The 27,942-nt window shown below is 39.0% G+C and overlaps 1 protein-coding gene across 1 annotated transcript in view; it reads left to right on the top strand.

The window, feature by feature from the left end:
* cacnb1 (calcium channel, voltage-dependent, beta 1 subunit) overlaps nucleotides 1-27,942 on the top strand; it is a 67,121-nt gene that overhangs the window by 15,548 nt on the left and 23,631 nt on the right. Inside the window, 2 exon segments of the mRNA XM_051936465.1 lie at nucleotides 27,013-27,132; nucleotides 27,820-27,942. Of these exon segments, the coding sequence (XP_051792425.1) occupies nucleotides 27,013-27,132; nucleotides 27,820-27,942 (243 nt within the window).

Here is a 27,942-nt window from a genome sequence, read left to right as displayed (position 1 = left end):
AAAGATACAAGAGCTCATAAACACTAGCAAAGGCCATCTTTGTGATGTAACCCCTGGTGCAGTGGGTTCAAATCTCACCCTCTTAAAGGGTCTTTAACATATATATAAGCATAGAACCCCATGGCTAACAATACATTTGCAAAATCATTTAACACATTAAACCATGTTTTTGAAAGCTATGTGAAATATTAATCCATCTACCCATCCATTTTTGACTGTGAGCTGGAATCTATTCCTGTAAAAATGAGTAAAGGAGGTGTGAGTTCATAGCAGAGCCCAATCATACATCCGTACCCTATATTTCTGTGGGATGCAGGAGAAAAGTCCATGCAGACATGGGAAGAACATGCAGAAATCACACAGAAATTGATTGGGAAAGGGTTTGAACACATTAAAATGTATTTTACATTTACATTTACTCATTTGGCTGATGCCTTTATCCTTGGTGACTTACAACACTTATGATACAATTGATTACATTTCTTCTGGTTTTCCAATTGGTACACAATGCATTTAACATACATTTTTCAAAGCCGCTTAATAATATCAGGTCAGGATGAAAGAGTCCATCTTGCCAGCATTGGACACAAAGCCCCTAGTAACATGGGGAAGAAGTGGAAACTCCACACAGTTGGTGACCAGGTACAGGATTCAAACCAAGTGGCCACATTCATAAGGAGTCTGTACTGACCAGTGCAGTATTTTACTTTACCTGAGTAAAATAAGTAAATAAGTAAATCAAATTTTGAACAGTTAACCTTTACACTTTTTTAATAGAATGCCTAAGCTCAGGATGTAAACCTTCTTGCCCCGATGGGCCTCAATGGCAATGCTTATATGGCATGTATTAATGAGCCTTTTTGCTTAAAACCAGTCTCCACTTATCCATTCCTTAATTTGGGTTTGAGTCTTCGTCAGGGTCTACTGAACAGAAATTCTTCACACTGCAGAAAATGTTTAGAGGGTCTAACTAAAATTAAATGTTGGTCTGTCATCCCACAAGCTCTTCAAATCTTCAGTTACATTTTTGAGAAAACCAAAATTGACACCATGAAATACCTGAACAGATAGATCAAGGAGCAGATTTAAGAAAAGTGTACCTTTACAGACACAAAATGTTCACAGACTGTCATAGAACCTGAGATGGTGACTCCTAGAGGGGGTATTAAAAGCATGTTTCAAGGAAATATAAGTATAAATGCTTGACTTACAGTTTATTGAGACCTTCAAGTCCAGTCTACCTTTACTCCATAAACACTAGATGGCATGTTTCAAGTAGCATCAAAGGATGCAATTAAGAGGTACCCAGTTTTTGCACTTTCTGGGACCACTTTGTCCCATCCACTGTACTCGTCATCTTTTAATTACTCCTTACTGTTTGCTGCCTTTGAGGAGGCTGTGTGACAGATGTGTGCCCTGCGGGCCTTTGACAGGAGGGTGCAAGGCTTTGAAAGGTTACTCTTTTTTGCATCCCAGAGCCCCGCTGAATGATTCTGAAATATTAATGGGTCTGTTTTCTTTTACCCTCTCTCTAGAATCTTTTTTCGCAGTAGGGTTGCACCTCCACTTCCCTTGGTGACTTCCTTTCTTAGCTTCCCTCTGTTCATACACAGCGAGGGTCTCCCAAGGGAACAAGGATTTAGCAGACAGCACAGGAAATATGCTTATAATTTATAAAGAAAGAGGATGCAAATTTCAGACTAATTTATAGAGCTCAAATGCCCCTTAGCCAAGAACAGCTTGAGCCATCCAAGCAGTTTATTTCATTCATCAAAGTTGTTAGTGCTGGTAGAGGCAAAACAAAGGTTTTCAGCAACAAATGGAGCAGAAGGTGTTCAAATGAATGCTGCAAGACAAATTTTGTGTCTTAGAGAAGGGGTAAGTTGACTTCCATGATATCAGGAGAACATTGCTCCCATTTGAATGACACAGATGTCATGCTGCTATGGAAAGTGGCATATCAATCATGGGTGCATTGTTTAATTATTTTAATGTGTTTAAAATTGATATGTTGGCAGGTTAAGTGCAGGGTAGGGTCATATAGGGATGGGAATTGATTCGGTAGTCTCAACGTTTACAGCCAAGTGTCTTAGACGCTAGGTCTTTCTTCCTGAAAATATATATGTATGCATGTATTAAAATATTTACAACAGTGGTTGGCAAATGGCCTGTGAGACAAAGTAATCTTTTAGTATGACAGCTAGATATTGCATATGTGTGTTAATCTAGTTACTTATATAAAGTAAGATCCTATCGTCTCCTAAAGTCACATGACAGTAGTGTATCATTTTTATCTATACTATAAGAAATGGAAAAAAAGACAAGTATAAAAGTACCATGGTCCAGAGTGTGAAGACACACCTGTTATAGTAAAAGCATACCCCTAACATAAATACTGGGGGTCCCCCAGGGCTGAGTTCTCAACCCTCTGTTATTTACTTTCATGACTCACAAATGTTTTGCCAGACATAACTTGAATCATTTCATCAGATTTGCAGATGACAAAACGGTGGTGGGCCTCATCAGCAACAATGATGACTTGGCCTACAGAGAGTAAGTGAACCAATTCATTGCCTGGTGTGACAACAACAACTTGTCATTGAATGTTAACAAGCCAAAGGAGATCATTGTTGACTTCAAGAGTAAACACATGGCACATACTCCACTTGTGACCCATGGCAACGCTGTGGAGTCAGGAAGAAGTTCCTGGGGGTGCATATCACAGATGATCTGACATGGACTATGAACACCACCTTCCTTGTCAAGAAAGTACAGCAGTGCCTTCAATTTCTGTGACGGATAAGGAGTGTAAACCTCCCCTTTCCTGTCCTCACAACACAGACACTATAGAGAGCATCTTGACCAGCAGCCTCACTGTCTGGTATGGCAGCTGCACTGTTTCAGATCAGAAGTCCCTCCAGAGAGTGGTGAGTTTGGCAGAGGAAACCACCCTTCAATCCATTCAAGATCTGTACTTGTCACATTGCCTTAGGAGAACCACAAAGATAGTCAGACTGTTCAAACTTTTTCCCTCTGGCAAACGCTACCACAGTAGGCAGTGCAAGACTACCAGACTCAGTAGGAGTTTCTTCCCACAGGGCATCAGACTACTCAACTCCCTCTAACAACAAACAACATGCTGACCTATTGGGCCTGTTAAATTCCTGTTTGAACACAAAAATTCAAACTTTTATATCTCCTAAAATGCTGTTATGTCTGTGCATTATGTTAATGTTTTTCATTACTTGAACACTTTACAACTATTCACCAATGTCATCTATTGGATTATACATATATTCTGTCTGTTTATGTTGTCTATTATGCCTATCTGTTGTTGTATAATATGCACTGAGCCTGGAGAAATGGAACTTTGTTTAGCTGTGCACTCATTGTTTTATGATTTGAATGACAATACAGTAAATCCAAATCTTCACTCTTCAGGAAAACCAAATTTTAGTGTAAAGCCATATATTACTATAATGAAATACCTTAGAATAAAGTCCCACTTTAGTGTTCAGCAATGCCATTTAGAAAAATAACATTCCTAAGGAGAAGACACAATAACATAAAACCATGCTTTAATGTAAAGCCATGTCCTTTTGTAAACCTACAGCTTTGTGTAAAGTCATACCCTTGGTAGACACACATCATAATGTAAAGCCTCATGCCTGTGTAAATCCCTGTGTCTGTGTAAAGCTACACCTTGTGTAAAGTCTTAATCTTGTGTAAAAGGGAGTATACAGTAGGTAGTGTAGTATAGTGGTTAAGGCTTTGGATGCCATTATATCTTTCACTTGCATGTTATAAATTACATTGAGTAAATACTGCTGGAAAATATTTTTTGTGGGTGTCTTCATTTCAGGCTGCGAAGCAACAAAATGTGAATATTTTGAAGGGAGGGGTGAATCTTTTCTATATCCACTGTAAATGTATTGGATAAATAAGATGGAAGGGACTTATGGTATATAAAGAGGACTTGGGATAACAGTTAGGCCTGGCAGAAATGTTTTGTTGGTGATTCATGAACTATTCCATGTGCCAACATAGGTACAGAGTGCCACAAGGTCCTGTCCCTACAGAAGCATCCCTGGAAATATATAGGCCAAAAGATCTAAAGTGATTGAAAGGCTAAGGTGGACTGGCAAGAAGTCAGCAGTTTCCCCAAACCAACTGATGGCAAAGAATTCTACAACAGGTCTTTTCTGTCCATTGTCAGAAAAGGTAACCCATATGGTTTAAACTTTTCTGTTCCACTAAATGGTGCCTATAGGATGTGTCATTTAAAATTAATTTCTGGGATATTGTAGAGTCTCCTTAACCATGAAAAAATTCAGAGCAACCTGCAGGATTTATGGCTGCACCCACCAAGAGTTTGATTGAATTAAGAGGGAAGAGATGAGGGGTCAAATGCTCAGCTAGGACACGCCCTTGGCTGCAACCAGCAATAAGTCTGCTCCTAAATGGGCTCCTCATTTATACTAAGCAACTACAATTACAATACAGTCATGTGAAGGCACTTGAATGCTGTGGTACTTCTGCTCTTTTCTGGTTAGTTTTATTTTGACAGTTTTTTGCTGGTTTCATTTCATCGTGTCTTGGTTTCAATGTTTGCCTTAATGCTGTCCTCTCTTCTTTAACACCTTTGTTTGTTTAAACATCTTTTTAGCGATTTTTAAATTATAATTTTTTTGTGTGGCTGACAAATACCTGCTCATTTGGAAGAATATGTGGAAGTATGGCAGTTAATTTAAAGTGAAGGGTTCAGCCAGACTACAAGATTTGGTTCTTCCAGATCTCTGACACACAGACAATATATTAGTGAGACAGAGATCAGAAAAGCAAATGCAGTGGTAAGGAAACTCACTGTAGTGTTTGGGAGGTGGGGAAACAGGGAAACAAACCCACCCTAACACTTAGCCACTGACAAACCCAGGAGGATTTGCCTTATGTTCTGTCTTCCTTAATTTTGATTCTGTATGGTATTTTCAAGTTGATCCCTCCAAACACACACTATCAGTGTCTGGTTTAATAAAGCTACCTTTTAAAGTTTATACAAAAAAGAAAAAGTAAATTCCAGAACTGAAGGAGAAAATTTTGAACAGAAATGTGCCTATCATAATTCATTTGGACTCTTATGGATTTTATTTTTATTTATTACTTATAATTAATTTGTTTTTCTTATATTTGTGACATCATCGTGACATGTTATGGTTTGTTTTTCTTGACGACACTGCCATTTTGGATCACTTTCTCTTGGGCACCACCATAATGTTCTTAGTGATGATGCCTGTTGCTGGTTAAGTGGGCTTGGTGCCTCATGTCAGGGTGCAGCAACTATTTAAAATAGCAGCACACTACATGCGGTTTGCAAGCTTTAGGATTGACTCAACAAACAAAATGATCGACTAAAGAGTTAGTTTAAATAGGCAGAGATCATTAATAGGCTGGACTTTTAGCTCTGATTTTAACTTTTGAATTTTTGGTTATTGACTTAGTACATTTATCAATCTATTTATTGACATTCAAACTTTTGCTAATCCCTACCAACTGTTTTGATTCTCGACAATAGCTGCTCTCATTTCCCAGTCAATAATTATAAATCAGGATGCCTCTAAGCACAAATTTTTCAACTGTGTCCATAAGTGGACTCTTAAGTGCTGGTTCCAACCAAGGTTAGCTTCAGTTTCACAAAACTCTGCAGGCTTGAAAAATAGTTGGACGAATGGATGTATTTCATCAGCCACATGAGTATATTTCTTACTGTTTTTGAGCGTATTTATTTATTTCCTGTTAAAGTAAACTCTTACACTTTTAAAGCAGTCCCACACTCATATCCTTGTTACATGGAGATCAAGTAATCCAACTCTTCACTAAATAAGGTCCCAAAAGAGTGTGGAGCATATAGGTGACAGCAATTTAATCCATAGTAAACCTCAAAGAAAAAGTGCAGAACGATATGGTTGGAAAGAGTGGTTGATTTCATTTGACTCAAACAGCCATAAAGAAGAGCGAATTTGTGACAGCAATAATTCCCCCAAAGTCTTGCAGGCCTTTAAGATCACCCTGCTGTGGCTGAGGAGGAGGAGGAGGAAGAGTGCAAGTGAGTTGTTGAGTTCCATTTGCCTCGGACCAACCAACGAAAGAAGATATCAACCACTGAGTTTAAATGGCCCATTCCCGCCCTCCAGTTCTGAGGGGGGTCCCAGCTTTGCTCACATAGCCCAGCAACGCAAGCAGAAGATTGAATGACCGCAGGCTGCATTCCGAGCCTCTTTCTGTGGGGGGGAGCCCCTGCTTCTCAGCACTGAGGCTAAATATAATTAGCAGTTTGCAAATGTAGCAAGAGTCCTGCAACCTGACCCCAGTCTCTCTGCCGCTGTGCCTGCAGCGCCTGGCGTTAGCTGGCTGAGGCGGGGGGCTCTTCTACAGCACTCGCTCGCACACGCCCTGATTGGACTTAGGGGCTTCGTAGTTGGCCACCTGTAAGCAAAGGCGGACAAGGAGGAATGGGGACAGTCGAGAAAATCCACAGGCCTTTTCTGGTAAGCACCTGCCGGGGGAAAGTCTTGTGCGGCTTGCTCGCTCGCTCGTTTTTGGCTTCGGCCCTGCATGTGTTTTTGGGAGTGTTTGTTAGTAGCAGCCCCTAGCGTCAGCTGTTTTTTTTGGACAGATGGAGAGAAGGAGGGAAAGAGAGAGAGAGAGAGAGAGATAGACAGAAGTGAGTGAGCAGCACAGCAGAACTTATTGCTGTGTGACGAATGATTCACTATCTAACCCCTCCTCTGATACATGGACTCAATTGCAAGTCAGGGCTTACTCCATTTTGGGATGCACCTCTCCTGCAACAATTGTGGCTTCTCTTTATGAAACCTCTACTGTTATGGGTATAGGCAACAAGCTTTTGCGTTCATGTCTTTGACTGTCAAGGTTGTGGGCAGAAGGGGGAATCCCCCACTGTACTTCCAGTTGCATTGTGTTCATACCAGACAAAATGGTACCAGCTTTGCTTAAAACGAGTTGGTTGTCACAATAGGGTCCTGAGAAGAGCAGGCAGAAAATCTGCACACAATTACACACCTTTAGTACTCTAAAAGGACTGTATATTTTATATGGGCATGAGTTTAATGTTGGTGCTGGATGGAAACAAGTGGGTATTGGCATACATGCCAATAACTTTATTACTATGACACTAGCTTCTGATGAGACTTTGAGTGCCATCTGCAAGATGCGACCCACGCTGCTAAAATCACAATAAGTCTCAGCTGACAGTATATTATAAACATTTTTCTCTTTCTTTCTCTTTCTTTCTTTCTTTCTTTCTTTCTTTCTTTCTTTCTTTCTTTCTTTCTTTCTTTCTTTCTTTCTTTCTTTCTTTCTTTCTTTCTTTCTTTCTTTCTTTCTTTTCATGTCACTATAGACTAAACCTCTTTTATAAAGATTCTGCCACACAATAATGAAATAACATTATGACACTAAGCAGCCACTATCCAGCCTACTTAGACTGGCTATATTCTGTCCAAGGGACAGTAAGTCCCACAATTGCTTGTCTTGATTCATTGAACAGGCCATATCAGTCATGCTCAGATAGACTGCAGGTCTAACAGAAAAACCTAGCAAACAGAGACAGCAAGCCTTACCTGGCTTGTCCAGACAAACAAAGGGACATCATCTGATCTGTCCAAATGGACAGCAGGTGTCATATGACCTGCCTAAATAAAGACAGCAGGACTTAACTGGCTTGTCCAGACAGTGGACATTACATATGTCCTGTTCAAACAGAGAGCAGATCACTGAGCTGACCTGTATAAACAAAAGTATCTGACTTAACAAGCATCATGAAGAAACCTGTCTAAATACAGACATCATGTCTTACCTGGCCTGTCCAGACAGGTAATTAGGCTTACTTACTCATCCAGAAAGAAAACAGGGTTTACTGTCCAGACATATTTGAGGATTCACTTGACATGTCCAGAAAGACTGCAGTCCTCATATCTGGCCAACTCAAACAGACAGAAGGCATAACCTGACCTGTGCATTACAGAAAGCAGGCCTTACCTGACCCAGACAAACAATAATTTCTTCAGACACATAACAGGTTTCGCTTTACTTGTTCAGATTTGTGCATGACGTGTGTTGTCTGTTTAATTAATGCTGCAGTATTCAATAAGTTTGTAAACATGGTTTTCATTTCTTTTATCACCGCATTTGTAGTTTTTTTGTTGTCTTGTGAGATTTCAGCTCTCATTATACAAATACAGTCACTTCTTGGAGAGCAACTTGTGGCTACTAGAAATTATTGCATTTGAATTATTAATAAACTGATAACCAATTGGTGTCACTTATAGTCCTAAATAAAACACTGAAAAATTACCTGAATGTAATATCTTTGAAACACAAGTCTTCCTTATTGCTGCTGGGCTATTAGTGTCTTCTAACTGGTGGTAGACAGGTCGCATAATTATGTTAAAGGGGAAAAGGAACTAATGACCCCCAAGACTCATTCATCCTATGCTGATGCATGTAAATAAACATCAATTGTATGTTGCATGTCATGTTTCAGCACACATTAACAGGTACACTAAAAATGCTTGATGCCCACTATGTACATCCTTCCATCATAAGGGTGATATCTCTCATCTAACACTGCCTGCAAATGGTGCCTATAAGAGTTTGTGTTCATTCACTGTGTTTAAAAGTTGGTCACGTTCCTTTAAGCCAAAAAATGCGAAATGGGAATTTCCACAATCAATTGGCTATAAAATAAATTTTAAAGGAATAGCTTACATTCAGTTTATTGATTTTCTGCAATTAGACAACAACAACAAATTCAGCTCTTGTTGAACCCACCCATAATCGATATGTTTACAGCACTCAGAAAGGCAAGTGCTTTAGTTTGATCATCTAGGATCCCACGCTCTCACTATGTCTATCAAATTAAAATTTCTGTAAAGTTCTTACAATTTCTTATTGCTCTAGCAGGTTTCTGACAGTTTAATCTAATTCATCCATCTATTTTCAAACCCCTTTAAGCCAGCTTAGAATTTTAGGTGTTTAGTGTCATTCTCTGCAACAACAGTTACAAGATGGTAAGTGACCCAGGATAAGGTGTTATTTTATATATTCTAATTTTAAAAAATAAACAAATATCTGATTTTAAAGCAAAATAATGAAAATGAAGGCTCAAACAAGCCCAAACTTGTAACATCAAGTACCCAGGATGGGGACTCAGTCCATTGCAGGGTATATTTACATGTGACTAATTTAGAATTTCTAATTAATCAAAACGTCTTTCAGATGAGAGAGGGGAGCTGTGTCTCATTCTGGTTTGCAGTGGATATCTTGAATTGACCTGACCTGTCCAGGCCTTGTTGCTGTGTATGCAGAGAGCAGGTCTCAGTCTGATTAGTGTGGACATGGAGTGCAGGTCATACACCCAGAGGCAGACTGCTTTGTGGTGTGTGCAAGGAGTTTTCTGGCTATTGTCTAGCAGTCCACAATGAAACTGGCGTCTTGCATGTAGTACAGAAGCACTAACTTCCAGGGATGTGTGTAGGCAGGCTTTCCTCTCCCAATGACACTTTGACTTCAATTTTTGGGCTTCAGTTGTTCAGTTTGAGTATTCTTTAGTGCTCCTGTGGACGATTATGGCAATACGAAAGAAACAGAGGAGAAGAAAAAACAGAAACAAAGCTGACATACAATAGTTGAGCCAAAGGTTCCACGGCTGGTATGAGTGGTGCAGGTAGCCTGGTATTGGAAACTTTGCATTGTACACAACACACTCCTTGTGCAGTATGCTTACGATACTTCTCATAATGTGTTTGACGATGATGAAAATCAGCTAAGTGAGTGGCAAGCTGGCTGAATTTGTTTGAATTAAGCTAAAATAAGTAAAACAAAAGTGGGGCAGCATGGTGGGAAAGTGTTTGTTGCTACTGACTTACTGGTGCAGAGTACAGGGTTGAAATTCTGATTCAGCCTTTGTCAGTGTTGAGTTTGTATGTTCACCCCTTGTCTGTGTCAGGTTTTCTCCAAGGTTTGAAGTGTGTGCAAAATATAGGCTTGTGAGTGAAAAGGCTAGGTAGACTTTAAGTTGATTTGCATTAATCTACAGGTATACTGATGTTCTAATGCAGTGTCCAAGGTTGGTTCCTGCACTGCCCTGATGTTTTCATGTTAGGCATCAAGCGTGCCACCCATCCCTGAACTGAGCGGGATTAAGAATGTTGTGCTATGTTACATTAAATTGGAATTCACCTGTAGTGAAATGTTTGGGTTAGATTAATTGGCCCAGTGAGAACTTGTGCGTATACGTATGCAAACTGAGTGTGCCCTGCTATGAACAGGGTATCCCACCTTGAACTTCATGCTCTAGGGATAGATTGTGTCCTCCATAACCATGAAATGGATTAAACAAATGGAGTAATGAATGGCTGGATAAATAAATGGCACTTCTGGAAACAATTTGTAAAAATAAACTAAAGCATAACCCATGTTGTGCGTCGCATTGGTAGGGTAGAAAAGGACACTGACACAGCTTGGCAGCAGAGGCTAGGAGGTCGGAAATGGGAGGCAACTGCATCTCAGCGTGTGCTCTTTGAGAGGCAAGCAGTTGACTCTTCCAAAGTGATCTTTATAAATTATTCCAGCATTCCTGTGGGTTTCCCCCATGTAGTCGAAATAATTAGCGTTTATGAACATCTGCATTGCCTGCCTCATTGAATTATTTGCCACCAAGACAGTGTCATGACCCGTATCAGGAGCTGCCTGTGCTGGTAAGATCTGTGAACAAGCTTTCCAATTGCTGACCAAATCATTACCTTCTAACTGATACAGTATAAGCAAATATAAAAATCTGTATTTTCTTTATGTGTTTGTATCAACAAGAAGGTAATCCATCTAATGACACTTTAAAATTGTTCACATATATTTTTAACATTTGCTGCACACACAGGTTAATACATCAGTGTTCAGTACTTACTGTACTCCTCATGCTCAGCTAGCATTGGCACTGATACTCATCCCATTCAGTGGAGCTGTGGTTAGCACTGCCTCAGAGCTCCAGAGTCCTGGGTTTGAATCCTGGACCCAGTCACTGTTCTCCCCGTGAGTGTTTCTAAGGGTATTCTTGCTTAACTCCCACATCCCAAAGATGTGCACATTAGGTTAATTAGAGATTTTGAATTGTCTCAGTGTGACGGTGTCTTGTGAGGCACTGCTGCCAAGTCCAGGTTTGTTTCCTGCTTTGTTCATAATGCTGCCAGGATATGTGGAGACCAGGGTGACTCTCAACTGTTTGATAATGGGCAGTTTTGTGATAGTGTTTACTGTAAAAAGCACCAGATGCAATTCATTATGATTAGTGATGTTTCTCTGACCAATCTTCACTAAAAGCCTCAGTATCCACCAAGAACTTTTGAAAACTTTCTAGGCCTCTGATTCTTCATTCTTATTAGTCTGCCATCATTTATTCTTTCTCTGCACTGAACTGACTGAACTACTTGTTGCCCTAATCCAGTCGAGATGAATATTCCAGAATTAGCATCATCTTCTGTATCCATGTGTTATACTTTACAGCCTGGTCAATATTCTGTCTTCTGCAAATGCAGATTCAACATCCAATTTAGGTGGACTTTCTGCTGACACCAAAAAGCAAAAACAATTCAAATAATCTATCATGAAACCAAGCTTTATTGGAAAATTTAAATATTTTAAATACACAAAAAACAATTATGAGATCAGCAAGGTCAAGTGTGAATATGATTAGATTTGTGTGTATGCTGTGTTCATAACCACCTCTAGAAGACCATGTATCTATACACTATAAAAAAGCATGCTGAACCTTGGACACCTGTATTGGTACTATAACACACCAAGAATGATTAGACACCACATTAGTCAGTCATCGTAACAATGGAGCGAGTCTAACAGAAGCATAAATTTTACTCTTTGGGAGGCTTTGTGAAGCACGTGATGGCTGAACAGACACGACAAAGAGACAATACTGGCAATAATGGTTGTAGCAAGGCTGTCTGGTTGTCTGGAACTATATGGAAAGACGTGAGCAATAGACATATAATTGGATTGCATGACAGGGCATCACATGGTCTCCATCAAAGCTTCTCACCAACAGCAATCCTCCATAGTTTGGCAAATAATGTTTTGGACCATTGGCTAAAGACAGTGTAACTAACCATGTCTGTCACTGAATGTGTGCTGTTGTTTTTTGCATCTGCAGTAGTGTTAGAGTTAAGGGGCTGGAACTGCTGTGGACTGTTGTCTGGTCATCCTTAGCAATGAACCACTGACTTGGGAAAAATTACAACAGGATTCAGACCACATGGACATGAGCCCAGTCCAATCAACCTTTCCCACTGGGACACCTGCCAGAACAGCAGGTTTCATGGTATGAAGTATTATTGCTTGTCACCTCTGCTGCTCATTAGTGTCAAGAAAACAGACCACCCTGGCCCAGTAGCAAAGACTTCGCCTAAAACCAGAATTGGGCCAAAAGTGGACTGGAGAGACTCAGGTGCAAACATATTGAAACTGGCTTGTGACAATGTGGCTTCTAGCTTTCAAAAAAAAAAAAAGAAAATTAAGCAATATACTGAACAAGAGAATAAAAATCAGTTTAAAACCATTTTTCTTGTCATGTTCTGCTGGAAGTCCTGAATGTTTGAACTAAAAATGTTTTTTTAGTCTTCTATTTCAAGATCTGTTCAAGATGTGAAACGTTTCAACTATGGTGGTTTTTGTGTCAAGATCTGCCTAAAAGATTTGATAGTATTAGTGTGAAGCTTATAAGGCATGAAAATAGAGATAAAACATTAGAAATAATCAAATATGTTATTCGTGTAAAGAAATGTGTTATGGATTGTTAGACATAAGAAACTGTTCATATTAAAAGAAGTAATGCATCATCAGTAAGAAAAGTCCAGAGAAAGTCAGAAGTTAGGAAGAAGAAGGATCTGTGCAACTTGTATATTTGATGTAAACCAAATGACATTAAACCAAATGAAAATTAAAAAAAGTTTTATAGAAAGGTAGCTCTGAGTCTGTGTTATCTTTGCTGCACTAGTATAAAAATATAATTTTTATTATTACTTATAGTTTGTATTTAATAATTTATCTGTGTACTTATTCATATTCTTTAATAAGTACTCTAAAATCTTTTAATATTAATTTGGTCTAGAATCTTACCTCGTTCTGGAGGGGGGGGGGGGGGGGGGGGGGGGGTGTCAATTTAGGAGTTACACCGACGGGCTAAGCAGGGATAGGGATGTTAAATACAGGTCTGTGTGTGACAATGGCCTGCAACTGGTAACCAAACCTGTTCAAGTCTCAACACCAGATGCTAAGACCAGACATCTGGAACTACAGGGTGAACCTTAAGGGCCCCAAGGGCACCACTGCCTTCATATCTCTCACCCCTTAGCCTAGGAAAGAGAGGCAGATAACTTTGATATCCCCCAGGTCCAAATCTAGGCATTCAAGGTAATTTGACCATGCAAGACCCAAGACCTTGTCATCCATGACATGTCTACCTAGTGGCATTTTTCCAACAGGGCCAATGACTGCTTTATTCAGGTAATGCCCACATTATGCCAGCATTCTTCTTTGTTTCTGATTCATCACATTTTAGGAGGCCATCTTAAGTCAGTCCCAATGGGGAAGTTTTGCAATGCTTTGAGACACCATTCAATACAAGTCTCTACACCATAACATATAGCTACTTATGCTTCCAGACATAAATGTCCGTCTGATATTAAAGATTCTTACATATAGACTCATTCTCATCTATTAAGCTATTTTTTCCTGTGTTTTTGGTTATTTCATACTCTCTTGTCTACCTTTTCTGTATATTGGTTTTCCGGGAATAGGGCCATTAAATCTTTTGATTTGTGATGGATAAATATTTAATTCTGCGTCTAATCTCAGGAGGAAAATACATCAGAATGTATTTAGTCACTATACCTGTGGCTAGTGTAGCTCTGGGGATTTGGGTTTAATTCATTATCTGATTGGAGTTTGCATTTTCTCCCTGCATTTTGGTGAATTTTCTCCAGTTGTTTTGTTTCCTCTCAGATCCTAAATATTGGTAGTCCTGTTATGAATGAGTATGTGGGTGTGCAATTAAGCATTCCTTGGAATGTCTCAGTTCCTGGTTGTCATGCCTTCTATGTGGAGTATGCATGTTCTCCCCATTTTTGGTTGGGTATTTGGTTGAACAATGACTCAAAGACTTGATTTCAGGTAAAGCAGGAGCTAAGATGGCTCTGTTTCAGTGTGTATACATAGTCCCTTCCAAGGTTTTTTTTGCGTCCTGCGCACACTGCTGCTGGGATAGGTTTTTCTGTGACCCTAAACTGGATAGGCAGGTTGGAAGTGTGATGGATGGATTGGATCTAACTGTCGGTGGCTTTTTCTCTCTCTAAACAATCCATTTAAACATCACAAAGCACCTTCTGTATGTATAGTGTGTCTAGGTGCCCTGTAGGTGCTGTTTGATTACCTGGCGTCCCATCCTGTGTTCATTCCTGTCCTGTGGGACAGACTTTTTATTTTTTTTAACTACACAATAAAAAGAAAGCAGTCTGAAATGTTATGCATGCATTTGAGTTGTGTTTAAGAGGTTTGAGTAAAATCGGCTATGGCAAACTCTGATTTCTCCACTATATAGGCAAGTCATTCAAATTTCCAAAGCACACTCCCAGGCTATGTTATCAACAAGGCAAGTTTATTTTGACAAAATACCTATATTTTTTTAACACTGGCACTGCAATTTTAGTTGGCAATTTACAAAGCTCAGCAGGGGGTTGCAGTATGTAACCAAACAGAGAGTGCTGTCATTTATTTGTGCGAATTATATGTGTCTTTCGGGAGCCGGCAAGGAGCAATTAAGAGGTTATTATTAAAAATTGTTCTGCGTCGCACACCTGAGTCCTGACAAGGATGCATACTATTGTTCTAACAGCTTGGAGTCAGATTTTTTTTTAGCTTTCACATGCCAGCAGTTTTTGCCAAGCTTACACCCTGTCAAGTCTATCTCTCAGCTTCCACGTGCCAGGAGTTTTACCTCTTTGAAATAAGATTCTTTTTATATCTTATAGCCATAGTGCTTCTGTGGAGGATGATTCAGTCTAATTATTATTATCCGTATCATTACAAAACCTTTCACTCTTTCAGGCTTCAAATGCTGGTAGAAATGCTATTCTGGAAGCTTAGGGTTCTTGAGTCTAATAAATCTGCAGACATATCAAGTAGTTGTCCAGTCCAATTTTGGCAAATTCCAGAAAGACAGCGAACCTGGGTTTCTCAGACCTCAGAGTCTTGCTTCAATTGAATCTGATCTAGTAAGTTCTCAAAGGCCTGCGATTAAAAAAGTTTGTCAATAGTAAGAAACTTGGTGCACTCAGATCGCGAAAAGCTTTCTAGCTGGTCCAGTCAGATCTCAAAAGCATGCAGCGATTCAATGATGCAATTGGAGGGCCAAGTAAATAAAAGAGCCTTAGAGACATAGTATCCATTTGGAATTACTTTCAGTACGATATCTGAGACCTGCATATTTCTATTTCACAAGATTAATGCAAAGAAATCGTGGGTGACTAATGTTATGTCAGCCTGAAGTTTTTCCCAGTGGCATTTCAGTGGCTTTAGATTTACTATCTTGTGGGTTTGAGTCAGTCAGTTCTCATTGAGCTGCAGCTTTGCTATCAGATGCTTAGAGCTATGATACCATTACAAATACTGGTCCCATTAGATTTTATAGGTTTTCATTTTCATCATCCTGGAGTCTGATCTTATCAGTTCTATTTGACCTGAAGTTATACCATCTTCTATAAAATACCTTAGAGGCCTGCAGATTAGCCATCACAGAGGCATAAAGAGACATGTATCAAGCCTGGAAAAAAGAATAACATCTCAAAGGCTTGGATCTATTATGCCACTAAGAGCACTGGTTGTATCAGATCTCACATGTTTTCACCCTTTAAATCGTATCTGGTCAGTTGTAATTGGTCCGTTGTTATTACAACACTTTTGAGTTTAAATCTTAGCAATGTTCAGATTTGCCATCATACAGGTATGAGGAGTCAAGTCTCGGAAGCTTGGATCAGTGATGTTTCAGTGAATACTGGCCCCATCAGATTTTCCTGGATTGTTACCTATAGCATCTTGAAGTGTATTCTGATCAGTTCCCATTACCCTGCAGTTGTTAGAAAACTAAAGATTTGCCATTATGGTGGTGAAGGCTGGTTCCATCAAATATCAAAGGATTTCAGCTTTACCATCCTGGAATTTAATCTGGTCATTTCACAATGACCTTTGAGTTCAGATCTTACAAACCAATGGATTTGCAATAATAAACGTATATACGTTCATGCCTCAAAGGTTTAGATGAAGTTTATATGAAGGGTGGTTTCATTGGATTTCAAAGGCTTTCACTCGTACCATTCTGGAGTCTGATTTACTCATCCACCTGCATTTATAAATCCTTTAAGGTAAGGTCTTAGAATCCCCACAGACTTTCCATCATAGAGGTTTACGCTGTCATGTTTAGATCTTTAATGCAACTGCAAAGTTTGGTCCCTTCAGATTTTGGAGATTTTCAGCATTATTTTGGAGTCTAATTAGGTCACTCCTAATTGACCTACAGTTAAAACACTTTTCAGATCAACTCATAGACCCATGTGTCTAGCCTCCGATGCCTGGATCTATGATGCTACTATGATTTCAGATTTCAGAGGTGTTCATCTTTACAGATGCAAATGTTGACACACTTCAGAGACATGTAACTATTACATCTTTATTAATGAGAGTTTCTGTCAGATAACAGAGATTTATATCTAAGATGTCTTTAGTTTGTTCCTGTTAAACCATGGGGGCTGCAAATATGACATTACAGAGCCTCACATATTAGAGACTTGGTATCATGTCACCACCAACACTGGTCCTATCAGGTCCTACGAGACTAGTAGCTGTGATGTCTTTGTAAAAGCTATTTTAATCAAATCTGAGACTTTGTCGACCTGCTGTCTCGTCCTGTCAGATTGCATTAGATCTTGCGGCATGTAGCTACTGTACCACTTCAGAGAATGGCTATGTCTCTTTGTTTTCCACCTTTCTGTGCTTGGTTTTTGATGCAATTGTTAGAGGCATGAAAAACTCCCTGTTTGGCTTGCATGCAGCTTCATCTTTTCCAGAGAAGTCTGATACACAATGTGCTATGCCTGTGGCCTTATTGATGTGGCCTATAACTGTGTTAGTTTTCAGATACATGCTGGAAAGGTAGTGGTGGCAGTACTCACAGCTACATTACATACTGTAAGTGTGCACTTTATTAGGTAAACCTATCTAGTAGTAAGTATAATCCCTTTTTTGCCTCCAGAGCAACCTGAATTTTAAAATGCACAGATGCAACAAGGTGCTAACTCACTAGGTTCTGTAGATTTCATGTTACAAACCAATCATTCCATCTCACTCCAAAGGCTCTATTTATAAATATATGACCACTGTGTAGGCCATTGGAGATAATGAAAAACTGTTGTGTTTTTGGAATCAGCCTGAAATGATTTGTGCTTTGCGACATGAGGCCATTATCCTGTGGCCATAAGACTGTGATCATAAAAAGAGGTAACAAGCTCAGCAGCAATGATTAGATACATTCAAATGATGCACAGTTGGTATTAATGTGGCTAATTAACATCTCGTAAAGCACTTCATGCTACATGTTTTGTATGAAAATGTGTTATAGAAATAAATGTTGTTGTTTTGTACCAAAAAAAACATTCCCCACTCAATTACAGTAGTGCTGCCAGCCTATAACATTGACACAAGGCAGGGGTGAATCCATTGATTCATATTGTTAAAGCTAAATTCTGATGCTACCATTTACCTGCTGTAACAGAAATTGAGATTTGTCAGACGTCTTTCATGCGTTTTTGTCATCAATCATTTGATTGGTAATGACTAGATCCCAAGAAGTTTCTTAAAGGAAGGAAGCAAATTCTTTTGTGTTCTCCATGTTTTCCACCTGTCACTGAGTGTGTATCTTAGCTTGGCTTAGCCAGACAATCATGGTGCGACATAAGGACATGGTCAGGTGTGAAGGAGGGGGTGGTGGCAGATGACAGCAGAGAGTTCTGTTTTTGATGGGATATCCGTCCTCAGCAAGCAGCTGTCACTGGACCTGACATGTACTGAGGTGAAAGATCAGAAAGAGCTGATGGCATGGAACAGTAGTTGAAATGGGAGGAATTCTGAGCCATGTTTCCCCCAATGGACAAAAGCCTAAAGCTGCCTTCCTCAGTGAATGACCTTTGCTTTCTGTATTTAAAAAAGTCAAGACAACGAGGTTCCTCTTTACCCCCTCTGTCTTTGCTGCACATATATGCTGGCTTTAGCAGTACACAGTAACCCCCCCCCCCAGCCCCCCCCCCCAAACAGCTGTTCTCGTTACCATGATACACGTAGGGCCCCTGCTCTCAAGCAGCCAATCGCTATACACAGACTGCATCAGCTGCTGCAGAGCTATTTTGAACCAAGCCGTGAAGTGAAGCAACCAGCTAAATTAGAGCCAGTGCCTCTCCTCCCTCTTAGATGAAAACCATTCCTAGCGGGGGAGGACACAGCAGCCACTGAAATCCACTGCCATTGTCTTAGAAAGGCAGATCTCCATGGAAACGAGACCCTCTTGGGGGCTTTCTCTGGAGCGAGCTTGCCAAATAACAAGTATGAGTGGTCTGTCTGCTGCGAATCGCTCTACATTTTCATAAACCCACGCTTGGAGGTAGATGAGGCAGTGAGGAGCCCCTCATTGACCTCACCTGGGAGTTGTCAGAGCCGATACTGCTCCGCTGTTTTACCAGTTGTGGATGCACAGATGTACCTGTATGGCCTGGACGACTCTGAGCCGGTAGGTTCACTGTATTATTAAGATGGTGCTAATATGAGTAGCGTCAGCTTTCTCAAAAGTGCAGTTGTAGGAAGCCCGCAGTTGTGGCTTTGGCCATTGTTCTGAAGGGGGCACTTCAGGGCTTCTCCTAACTTATTTAAATAATGAGACTGCACTCAGTAGAGAGTTGCCTTTTCTCTTGGAGGTAAAGTGTGGGGGGTGTGTTTGGTGGATACTTTCTTCCATTCAGCTTTCAGTGTGCGCTAAAGTAGATGCACATTGCAGCGATGATAGATAGATAGATAGATAGATAGATAGATAGATAGATAGATAGATAGATAGATAGATAGATAGATAGATAGATAGATAGATAGATAGATAGATAGATAGATAGATAGATAGATACTTTATTAATCCCAAGGGGAAATTCACAAGAATTCATGAGACCATCAAAAGTAGTAAGGAACACAATGCAGAGGTGAACCTTGAGCACAGTTTGTTTTTATGGATTGATGATGTGGAGTAAAACTGAAAATAGGTAACTGCAATTGAAGTCAGATATGGGCAGAATGTGGAACTGGCATAATTTGTGTAGATTCTAAGTCACATTTCCATTTCAAAGGCAGTTAAACTCTGAAGGGGAGCACAAAGCTAAAGCACACCACAAACAAAGTAAACGACATTACTCTTCAGAAATCAGTGCAGCCTTACAGATGCACTTTGCTGTTCGAGTAGAGCACTACCTGTTATACAGCACCTTTCATGGCGAGCACCGTCACAACACATTTGTCATTTCTGCATCCTTAGACAGTTGTGCTTTAGGTATGTCCGAGAATGGTCAAAAGTCCCAAGAGGGTATAATACTACTCTAACACCTTTACTGGTCTGAAGGGGTATGAAGAGAATGTTACAAAATGTCATGCTTCTGTTTATTTCTGTCTTATACTCTTGAGAGTGTAGACAGCTGCACAGAACACACACTTGCACCATTAACCCCATCAATGCCATGCACCATTTGTGATATCATTTAGTGAGAGCTCAGCAATACATGTGTCTTTGAATTTCTTTTGTTCTCAGGCTCTTGGGAACAGACGAAATGTGACAATCAGACTATTGAGTGAAAACAGAAATACACTGAATGCCTGGATCCAAACAATTCAAGTCAGAGCCGGGATCCTATAGAAACAATAACAATTGCCTGTGAAGCTCGGGAAACATCTAATCAAGTCCCTGTTTATATTAACTTGGTCACGTAAACAGGGTTTCCAGATGGTCCAGCAAAGTTCAAGATGGGCTATCATGCTTTCTCCTAGATCAGACCTTAGTGTTATAAGGATGAAAACCTGCAAGTTTCTTCTGTGTGTCGGTGCTGCACTTTAGAGTAATCTGTGGAAGACAAAGAATATTTGTGTTACGTTAGCTGAAGATTCTAAACTGGCCTGACTGTGTGGATGAGTAATGGACCGAGACTTAATTCAGAGTCTGTTCAAGCTCCCAGTTCTGCTAGAACAGACTCCAGTATCCCTACCTGAACTAAATAAGCGGGATACAAAATGGATGGAGTTTTTCAATAAAATATTTTCTTTACCCACTCTCATTGACCTGTAACTGGCACCACTTTCATAGCTAACTTCAAGCTCCTTCAGTTATGCTTTAGACTACAGAGAAACGTACAGGCAGCTGGATTTGTTAAATTGTGGGAAGTGAAACATTTTTAGTCTATAAATTTGAAAGGTCTTACCAATATTAATTTGTCTAAATTTGATGGTGTTGTCTCTAAACCTATTCTTTATCAAGAAGAGTCCAGGAACCACTGAACATTTTAGGCATGCCTCAAGTCCTCCTGTGGCTGCTGGTTTTGTTCTAATTAATTTCTTAACTAAGGCTGATTCCAGCCTTAAATTGAACTCTCTTGTCAATTTTTGACTTTAGTTATTTTTTTATAAATATGCCAGAAGTAGGAAGGCAATATGATGCACAAGTTAGTTCTGCTTCGTATCTCTTGAAGACTGAGTTTAAAACTTAGCTTGCTCACTGACTATGCAGACTTTCCACATTCTCTGTGCAGGCTTTCTCCCTGCACTTCACTTCTCTTACAATCTTTAAGAAGATAAATTGACTGAGTATGTGTGTGAATGTGAACTGCCATAGACTGGTGCCCTGAACAGGATTGTGTCCATGTCTGAGATAGGCTTCAGCTACCTGCAAAACTGAAATAGGTTTATGTGGCTTCAAGGAATGGATCAATGGATGCCAGATGCATGACTAAATTTAAAGATGTGAGCACTATCACTCCTATCAGTAGTTGTTTATAATTTTAAAACTGATAACGCACACTCACAGGTGCTGAAGACAGAGAACTGGTGACTCCTGCTCTGTAGGCTTAATGGTGTTGTGGCTAAGGCATCAGTCATTTGTTTTGACTCGCAGTGAGACCCTGAAGAAGCTTCTTTATTTGTCTTTGTTATAATTGTAGAAAGTCCATTAATTCATTTTCTTACACTGCTTATCCAGCTCAGGGATACAAGGGACCAGAGCAGAAACTTTTATTTATGTTATATGTAAAGTGCCAAGAGGTTGCATTAACTATAGAAATGTGCTATATAAATAAAAGTTAAAAGTCTAAATAGTGGAGTGCCCTGGTGACGCAGCAGTCTGAGCTGCTACCTCACAACTACAGAGTTCTGGGTTTGAATACCAGGTCTGACAACTGTTTGTATGGAGTTTACACATTCTCTTTGTTTCTGCTTGGATTTTACTCCAGGGGTTTCTGTTTCTCTTCCCCAACCTAAAGATGCGCAATTTGAGAATGAGTGTAGGCATGGGCATTTGTGTGTCCTGATGATGGAGTGACATCCCTTCCACTTCTGGTTTCCCCTGTAGCCCCAGTGCTACCAGGATAAGCATGGGAACAGTGGTGAACAGGGTGCATCAATAGGCCCACTACAGTGTCTATATTGTTCATTCTTTGGTATTTTAATCAATTAAGTGGCAAAACATAAAAACACAACTAAATTAAAAGGAAGCAGAAACATTAAATATGCTACTGAGCAATTTTTTGTCTAATTAGAAATTCTTAGGAAACTAATTTGCTCCTGGTATTGGTGAATTAAAGAAGGACATCGATTAAACACCAATTAATGCATGGACTGAAATGAAAAAACAACAATCATAATGTTTTTGAAAAACCACAGTAAAATACTGCTGTCACAAATTGCATGATAACAGCATTTCGGATGTCATTGTGGCAGTGGTTAAGTGGTCTGCTGAATAAATAATGTCATCATTTGACTCCTGTGTTAAATGGGCACTCTTTTACTTTGACAGGCACATGCTTTATTGTGTTTGAAGAACCTATGTGGTGTGAGGTCAAAGCCTGCTATAGCTCAGTTCTTGCACCGCTGGTAGAGAGATGAAAGTCACTCATGGATAGTGAACTTAGATTATAATGCATTTGATTATTACATTTTGATTTGCCCAAGATTGGTTTCTGCCTTGCTGCCAGTGCTGCTAGGATAGACTTTGACCCTTTGTGACACCTAGTCGAACTAAGCAAGTTCAGAAATGGATGGATAAATTACTAAATAGTAAAGAACACACACTCAGTTGCCACATTATTAAGTATGCCTAAACGTTGACAGAAAGAACCAGCTCCTCCAAAACAACCCAATCATGTGTCTGCAATTCAGTATATGAGATTACATGCAGACCCGGCTAGGAGATTTAGTTGTTATTTGAACAACTATATCACAGTGGGCAAAGGCATAATTTAAGTGACTTGGTGCTGTGATTGTTGATGCCAGGTGTGGTGGTTGCAGCATCATATAAACAGCCACCCTCCAGGGATTTTCATAAACTACAGTCTCTAGTGTTTACTAAAAATGTTACAATCAACAAATAACATTAGTGAATGGCAGTTCTTTGGGTGAAAACATTTTATTAATGAGAGTGGTCAGACTACAATGACCAGACTCACTCAAGCCAAAGAAAGAGTCACAAATTCTCAAATAAGAACAATGATGTACAGAAGGACATCTCTGAAATGTTGGACCCTGAAACTGGAAACAACAGCAAAACATTATGCTGGGCTACCACTCCTATCAGTAAGAGTACAATGAGCCTGTGATCACCATGACTCAAGACTGGAGAAATGCCCCTTGTCTGAAGAATCAAATTTTTATTGCAACATGCAAATGTTAGGATAAATATTTGGAGTAAATGGCATGAATCCATCATGCATTGTGTTAATGGTACAAGCTGGTGATTATAGAGTAATTATGTGGAGAATGTTTTCTTGAGACACATTAGGCTTTTTTTAGTCTAACTGAGCATCGCTTGAATGTTAAAGTGGACATAAGCATTATTGCTGACCATGTACATTCCTTTTATAGCCACAAATGGATGCTTTCAGTTTGATAATGCACGGCATCATTCCAAGCTGGTTCTACAAACATGATAGTGGTGTCATTTTAACCTAATGGCCTACATAGTTACGCAGATCTTAATTTAGTGGAGAAACACTGGAGTGGGGAAACAGTTCACAGGAACTGCATGATGCTATCAAGTCATCACAGACTAAAATCTCTAAAGAATGTTTGTAGCATCTTGTTAAATTCATACCTCAAAGAATTCGGATTGATCTGGAAGTAAAAGTGGGCTCTGTACAGAACTTGACATTTGGACCAAATATAGGGTTGCCAGATTAGAAAATTAGAAATACAGGACACTCTTAAAATCTCTCTCTATATTACTATATATATATAAATTTATACATGTCCCCTACACAACAAAGACCAATATACAGTATTATATAAAAGCACAAGTTAAAAACATAAAGCAAGGATTTTAATGGGTTATGAGAAAAACAAAATTAAAATCATTTGAAAACTATTTAATACAAGCTAAAAAAAATTCTGTAAAAGTGAAATAATTTGAAAATATTTATTTAATACAGACAACACAGAAATATTATTATTATTTAATACAGGCAGTAAGAAAAAAGTTTTCATCAAGACAATTAGAGAAAAGAAAGTATAATTACTTATAAAGTTACAACTAAGTACCATAAGAAGGTAGTAAAAATATATTTTTATTAAGAAATTTGAAAATGAACTAAATACAGGATATTTGGGTGTTGCTGAAAGGTCAATTCAGGACAGGGGACAAAATGGTCAAATAAAATAAAAATAAAAAGAGGAATAACCTTGGAGGTCAATCATCACCCTGAAAGTGGATAGTAGATGTCGCGTAGTATATGTGTACCAAATTTCAGGTCAATAGTTTAAATGGTTTGTGAGCTACAGGTGATTTAAAATCCTGGACAGACAAACAGACAACCATGGTAGCGTATTATATAAGAAGTTGTGAACAGTTGGGCGAAACAGAAGACCTTTGTGGGACATTTTTTGAATCCTAGGACAAATTAGATTGTAAAGAAGATGAGAGTTGGGTTACTATAGGTTGGCTCCAATGGGATGCTAATTAGCACTAATGAAAAGTGACCAGTACTTCCCAAATTGGATTGGTTTATTGTGCGTTTAATGTAATTTGTATTTTTATGAATGTAAATAAGGTAGTCTGCATTACAGCTATAAACTACTTAGTGTTTTGAGCCTGTACCCGGTAAAGAGCACAGTATGAAAGGGAACTGAACTGCCTTTTCATCTTATAACCTTGAGAAGAATATTTGATACGGAAAATGTTGTTTGAAATCACAGAATCTGCGAAAGGCCCAAACAATAGGTTTTGGAATGTTAGAACCTGGAGGTCACTGATTGGAGATTAAAGAAGAATTAGAAACTGCATAACTCATCTTATAAAACACTCACGGGAACCTATTAGAAAACAGTTGTAGTATATCCTGAATAAGGAAAATACCATTAGAACTCAATGTAGACTGACAAAAACTTGAAGAAAAACTAACTAGAGCTGCAGGTAGCAGCATTATAAAATGTTAAATAAATGTATAATAAAATAATATTAAATAAATGTTCTGAAGTCACCCTGCAAAATGCTCTGCATATATTTATTTATATATATATATATATATATATATATATATATATATATATATATATATATATATATATATATATAATATAAAATATTTATAAAAAATATATAATATATATTGAAAATGTTAAAATCTGTCCATCTGTCATTCAAATACCCATGAACTACTGGAGGTAAAATCTTGATCTTTGACTTAATCCAGCCTTTCTCAACCTTTAAGTATTTGCGACCTGAGTTTTCATAACAGTTTTAATCGCACCTCCCTAACATTTTTTTGAAAGGAGCCCACTAATACCAATTTGTTCATTTTTAATTAATGATATATCATAGATGCATATTTTATTATACCCACTTAATTTTTATCGACATTTATCTAACTCTATATTTATTTTTCTAGTATTAGAATGTAGTTTACATTAATTTGTTTTGGTTTCAATAGATGTATTTTTCATATTTTCGATTCTTGTTTTCTTTTTTTCACATCTTCGTGCCCCCCTTTTTGTTACTTTGTGCCCCCCTAGGGGGGCCCGCCCCACAGTTTGAGAACCACTGACTTAATCTAAAGTTTATGATCTGATAGGTTTTGGAAATTCAAAATATTTAAGGTAGCAGCAACCTTGGCAAAGTATCCAGTGGTCATGTCTTTATTACGGCAAAGTAAGCATGACAAAATGGAAAAAAAAGAAGGGTAGCAACATCTGCTGAGTGTCAAGCAAATTGCAGTGTTTGCCTACGTAATGAAGGCTGGTAGCATGTGCTGATATATCGTATTGTTACACAAATTACACCTTCACACCACACTGGAAAAGTGTGAGGTTTTTTATTCTGGCTAGAGTGCCAATCCTTTTCACCTACCCCAAATTTTCCATGCTTGCAGGGCTGGATGCAAATTAACATCATACCCAGCATGAAGCAAATGCAGGTTAAGGGCCTTGCGCAAGGATCCAATGGAGTAGAGTCACTTCTGGTGTCTATGGGATTCAAAATGGCAACATTCCAATTGCTGGAGTAGGTCCCTAACTTTACAGCTATCACTCCGCCCCAGAACATGATGAAAAACACCACAATAAGAAGAAAAAGACAAGATGCTTAAGTCTATACACAAGCAAGAAGAGATATTGAATATATATAATTGTTCATGGCAAGCTAGTGGCCGCTTTCTTGGTAGCCAGAAAAGTTTATTGTAATAAAAGCACAGTCCTTGTAAGCCCATCTATTGATAATCCCCCAAGACATAGTGCATACATGTTTACAATTCATATTCATGTGTAAACATTGTGTTTATTGATGATTGAACAATAACCTCTATTAAATGTAAATAAAGGACAACAAAGTGAGTTGTGGCATATGTTTATGATAGTGATCGCACAACCAAATGACAAACACCATAATGGCAAAAAGAAAAAGAGCAGTGACATCTGCTGAGCAGCAAGCAAATTGCATACGGCAATTAAGCGATGACGAATGAGAAAGATTATGAAGACAAGATGTTAAACTTCAGTGACAAGCAATGGGTAATCCTGAATATAGAGCAACTAAGCAACAGACAAAGATTATAGTTCATAGGCATGCAAGACAGTGCAGAATACAGGATGCAAGAACGCCACAGAGACAGAAATGCAATAACAACCAAGAAGATAATGAAATAGCATTGCTTTTACACCCTGACATTGATATTTCTTTAAAGTTCACTACTTAGGAAAGTTACATCAGCAATGTGATCCATGTCAAGCTGTACTTTTTCATGTTGAAAACAGAAGAATGTGTTAAATAGAAGAATGTGTTGTCAAAATTGAAATGTTTCGCTTGCTCTAGATGAGCCACCAGAAGTGATAAAGTACATTATGACTTCTAGAGTACCAGAAAGAAGTAACTATTTAGAAAACATAAGTATCAACAGCTCCTTATCTTTAACTTGGTTTTTGTTTGAATTTTATTTTAGGACCGTGGGTTTGCATGTCTCACTGCTACACACACACATACACACACACACACATATATTTATAATTAAAAGTGTGAGTGTGTAGAAAAGAACCTGGATAAGGGCTAAGCGATGGTAGAGTTACAGTATGAAGTCCTACACTTACCTGTTTTGTCTTCCACAGGGCTCAGCAGACTCGTATACGAGTCGACCTTCTGATTCGGATGTGTCTCTGGAAGAGGACCGTGAGGCTTTAAGGAAAGAAGCAGAAAGGCAAGCCCTTGCAACACTTGAAAAGGCCAAGGTGAGTAACAGAATTATGTCGTGCTAGAAGAGATTTCTTTTTAGTTAAAATGCATATATGGGGATGGGGCTGTGAACAGTGGCATAGCTGTTAGCAGCTCTGCCTCACACTACTAGGAAGCTCAGTTCACATCCCAGTCTAGCCACTGTAAATATGGATTTTACACATTTTCTCTGTATTTTATCTTTTACATTTTTTGTATATCTTAGTAAACTGGCCCAGTTTGGGTGTGTGCAGCTGCCTGCATGATGATGCCTTGCCATGATCTGGTACTTAGCTTGCCCACTACTGCTGAAATACACTCTGGGCTGTGTGGCTGTGAAATAGACAAAGCAGGAATTGAAAATGGATGGGTGGATAATATAAGCATCACCACCTAATTTATAATACTGTGGCTATCTTTGTTTTACTGGACCACACACTGTCTCAGCAATAACAGATACAAAGGTAGGGACTAGTTTCACATGGGATACAAGTTCATCACACAACAAACTTAGGCACACACCCACACTCACTGACACTGAGAAAAACTAACATGGAGGAAACATGTGTCAGTGAGTGATATTTCAGCCTGAAATCAAACTAACATACACCTGTTGTGTTTCATAAATGTTAAACAACTCACTTGGTGTGTTCTGATGTTCTTACTTGACCTACTCTTTGGTAAATGTCAACTTTATTTTCCAGACAAAGCCAGTTGCATTTGCTGTGCGGACAAATGTTGGCTACAACTCAGGCCCAAACGATGACGTTCCTGTCCAGGGAATGGCAATTTCCTTTGAGGCTAAAGACTTCCTTCACATTAAAGAG

The sequence above is a fragment of the Erpetoichthys calabaricus genome, chromosome 14 (genome assembly GCF_900747795.2).
Source record: "Erpetoichthys calabaricus chromosome 14, fErpCal1.3, whole genome shotgun sequence".
Taxonomy (NCBI): Eukaryota; Metazoa; Chordata; class Cladistia; order Polypteriformes; family Polypteridae; genus Erpetoichthys; species Erpetoichthys calabaricus.
Note: the sequence above shows the minus strand (reverse complement) of the source record. Positions and strands in the feature narration are given on the sequence as shown.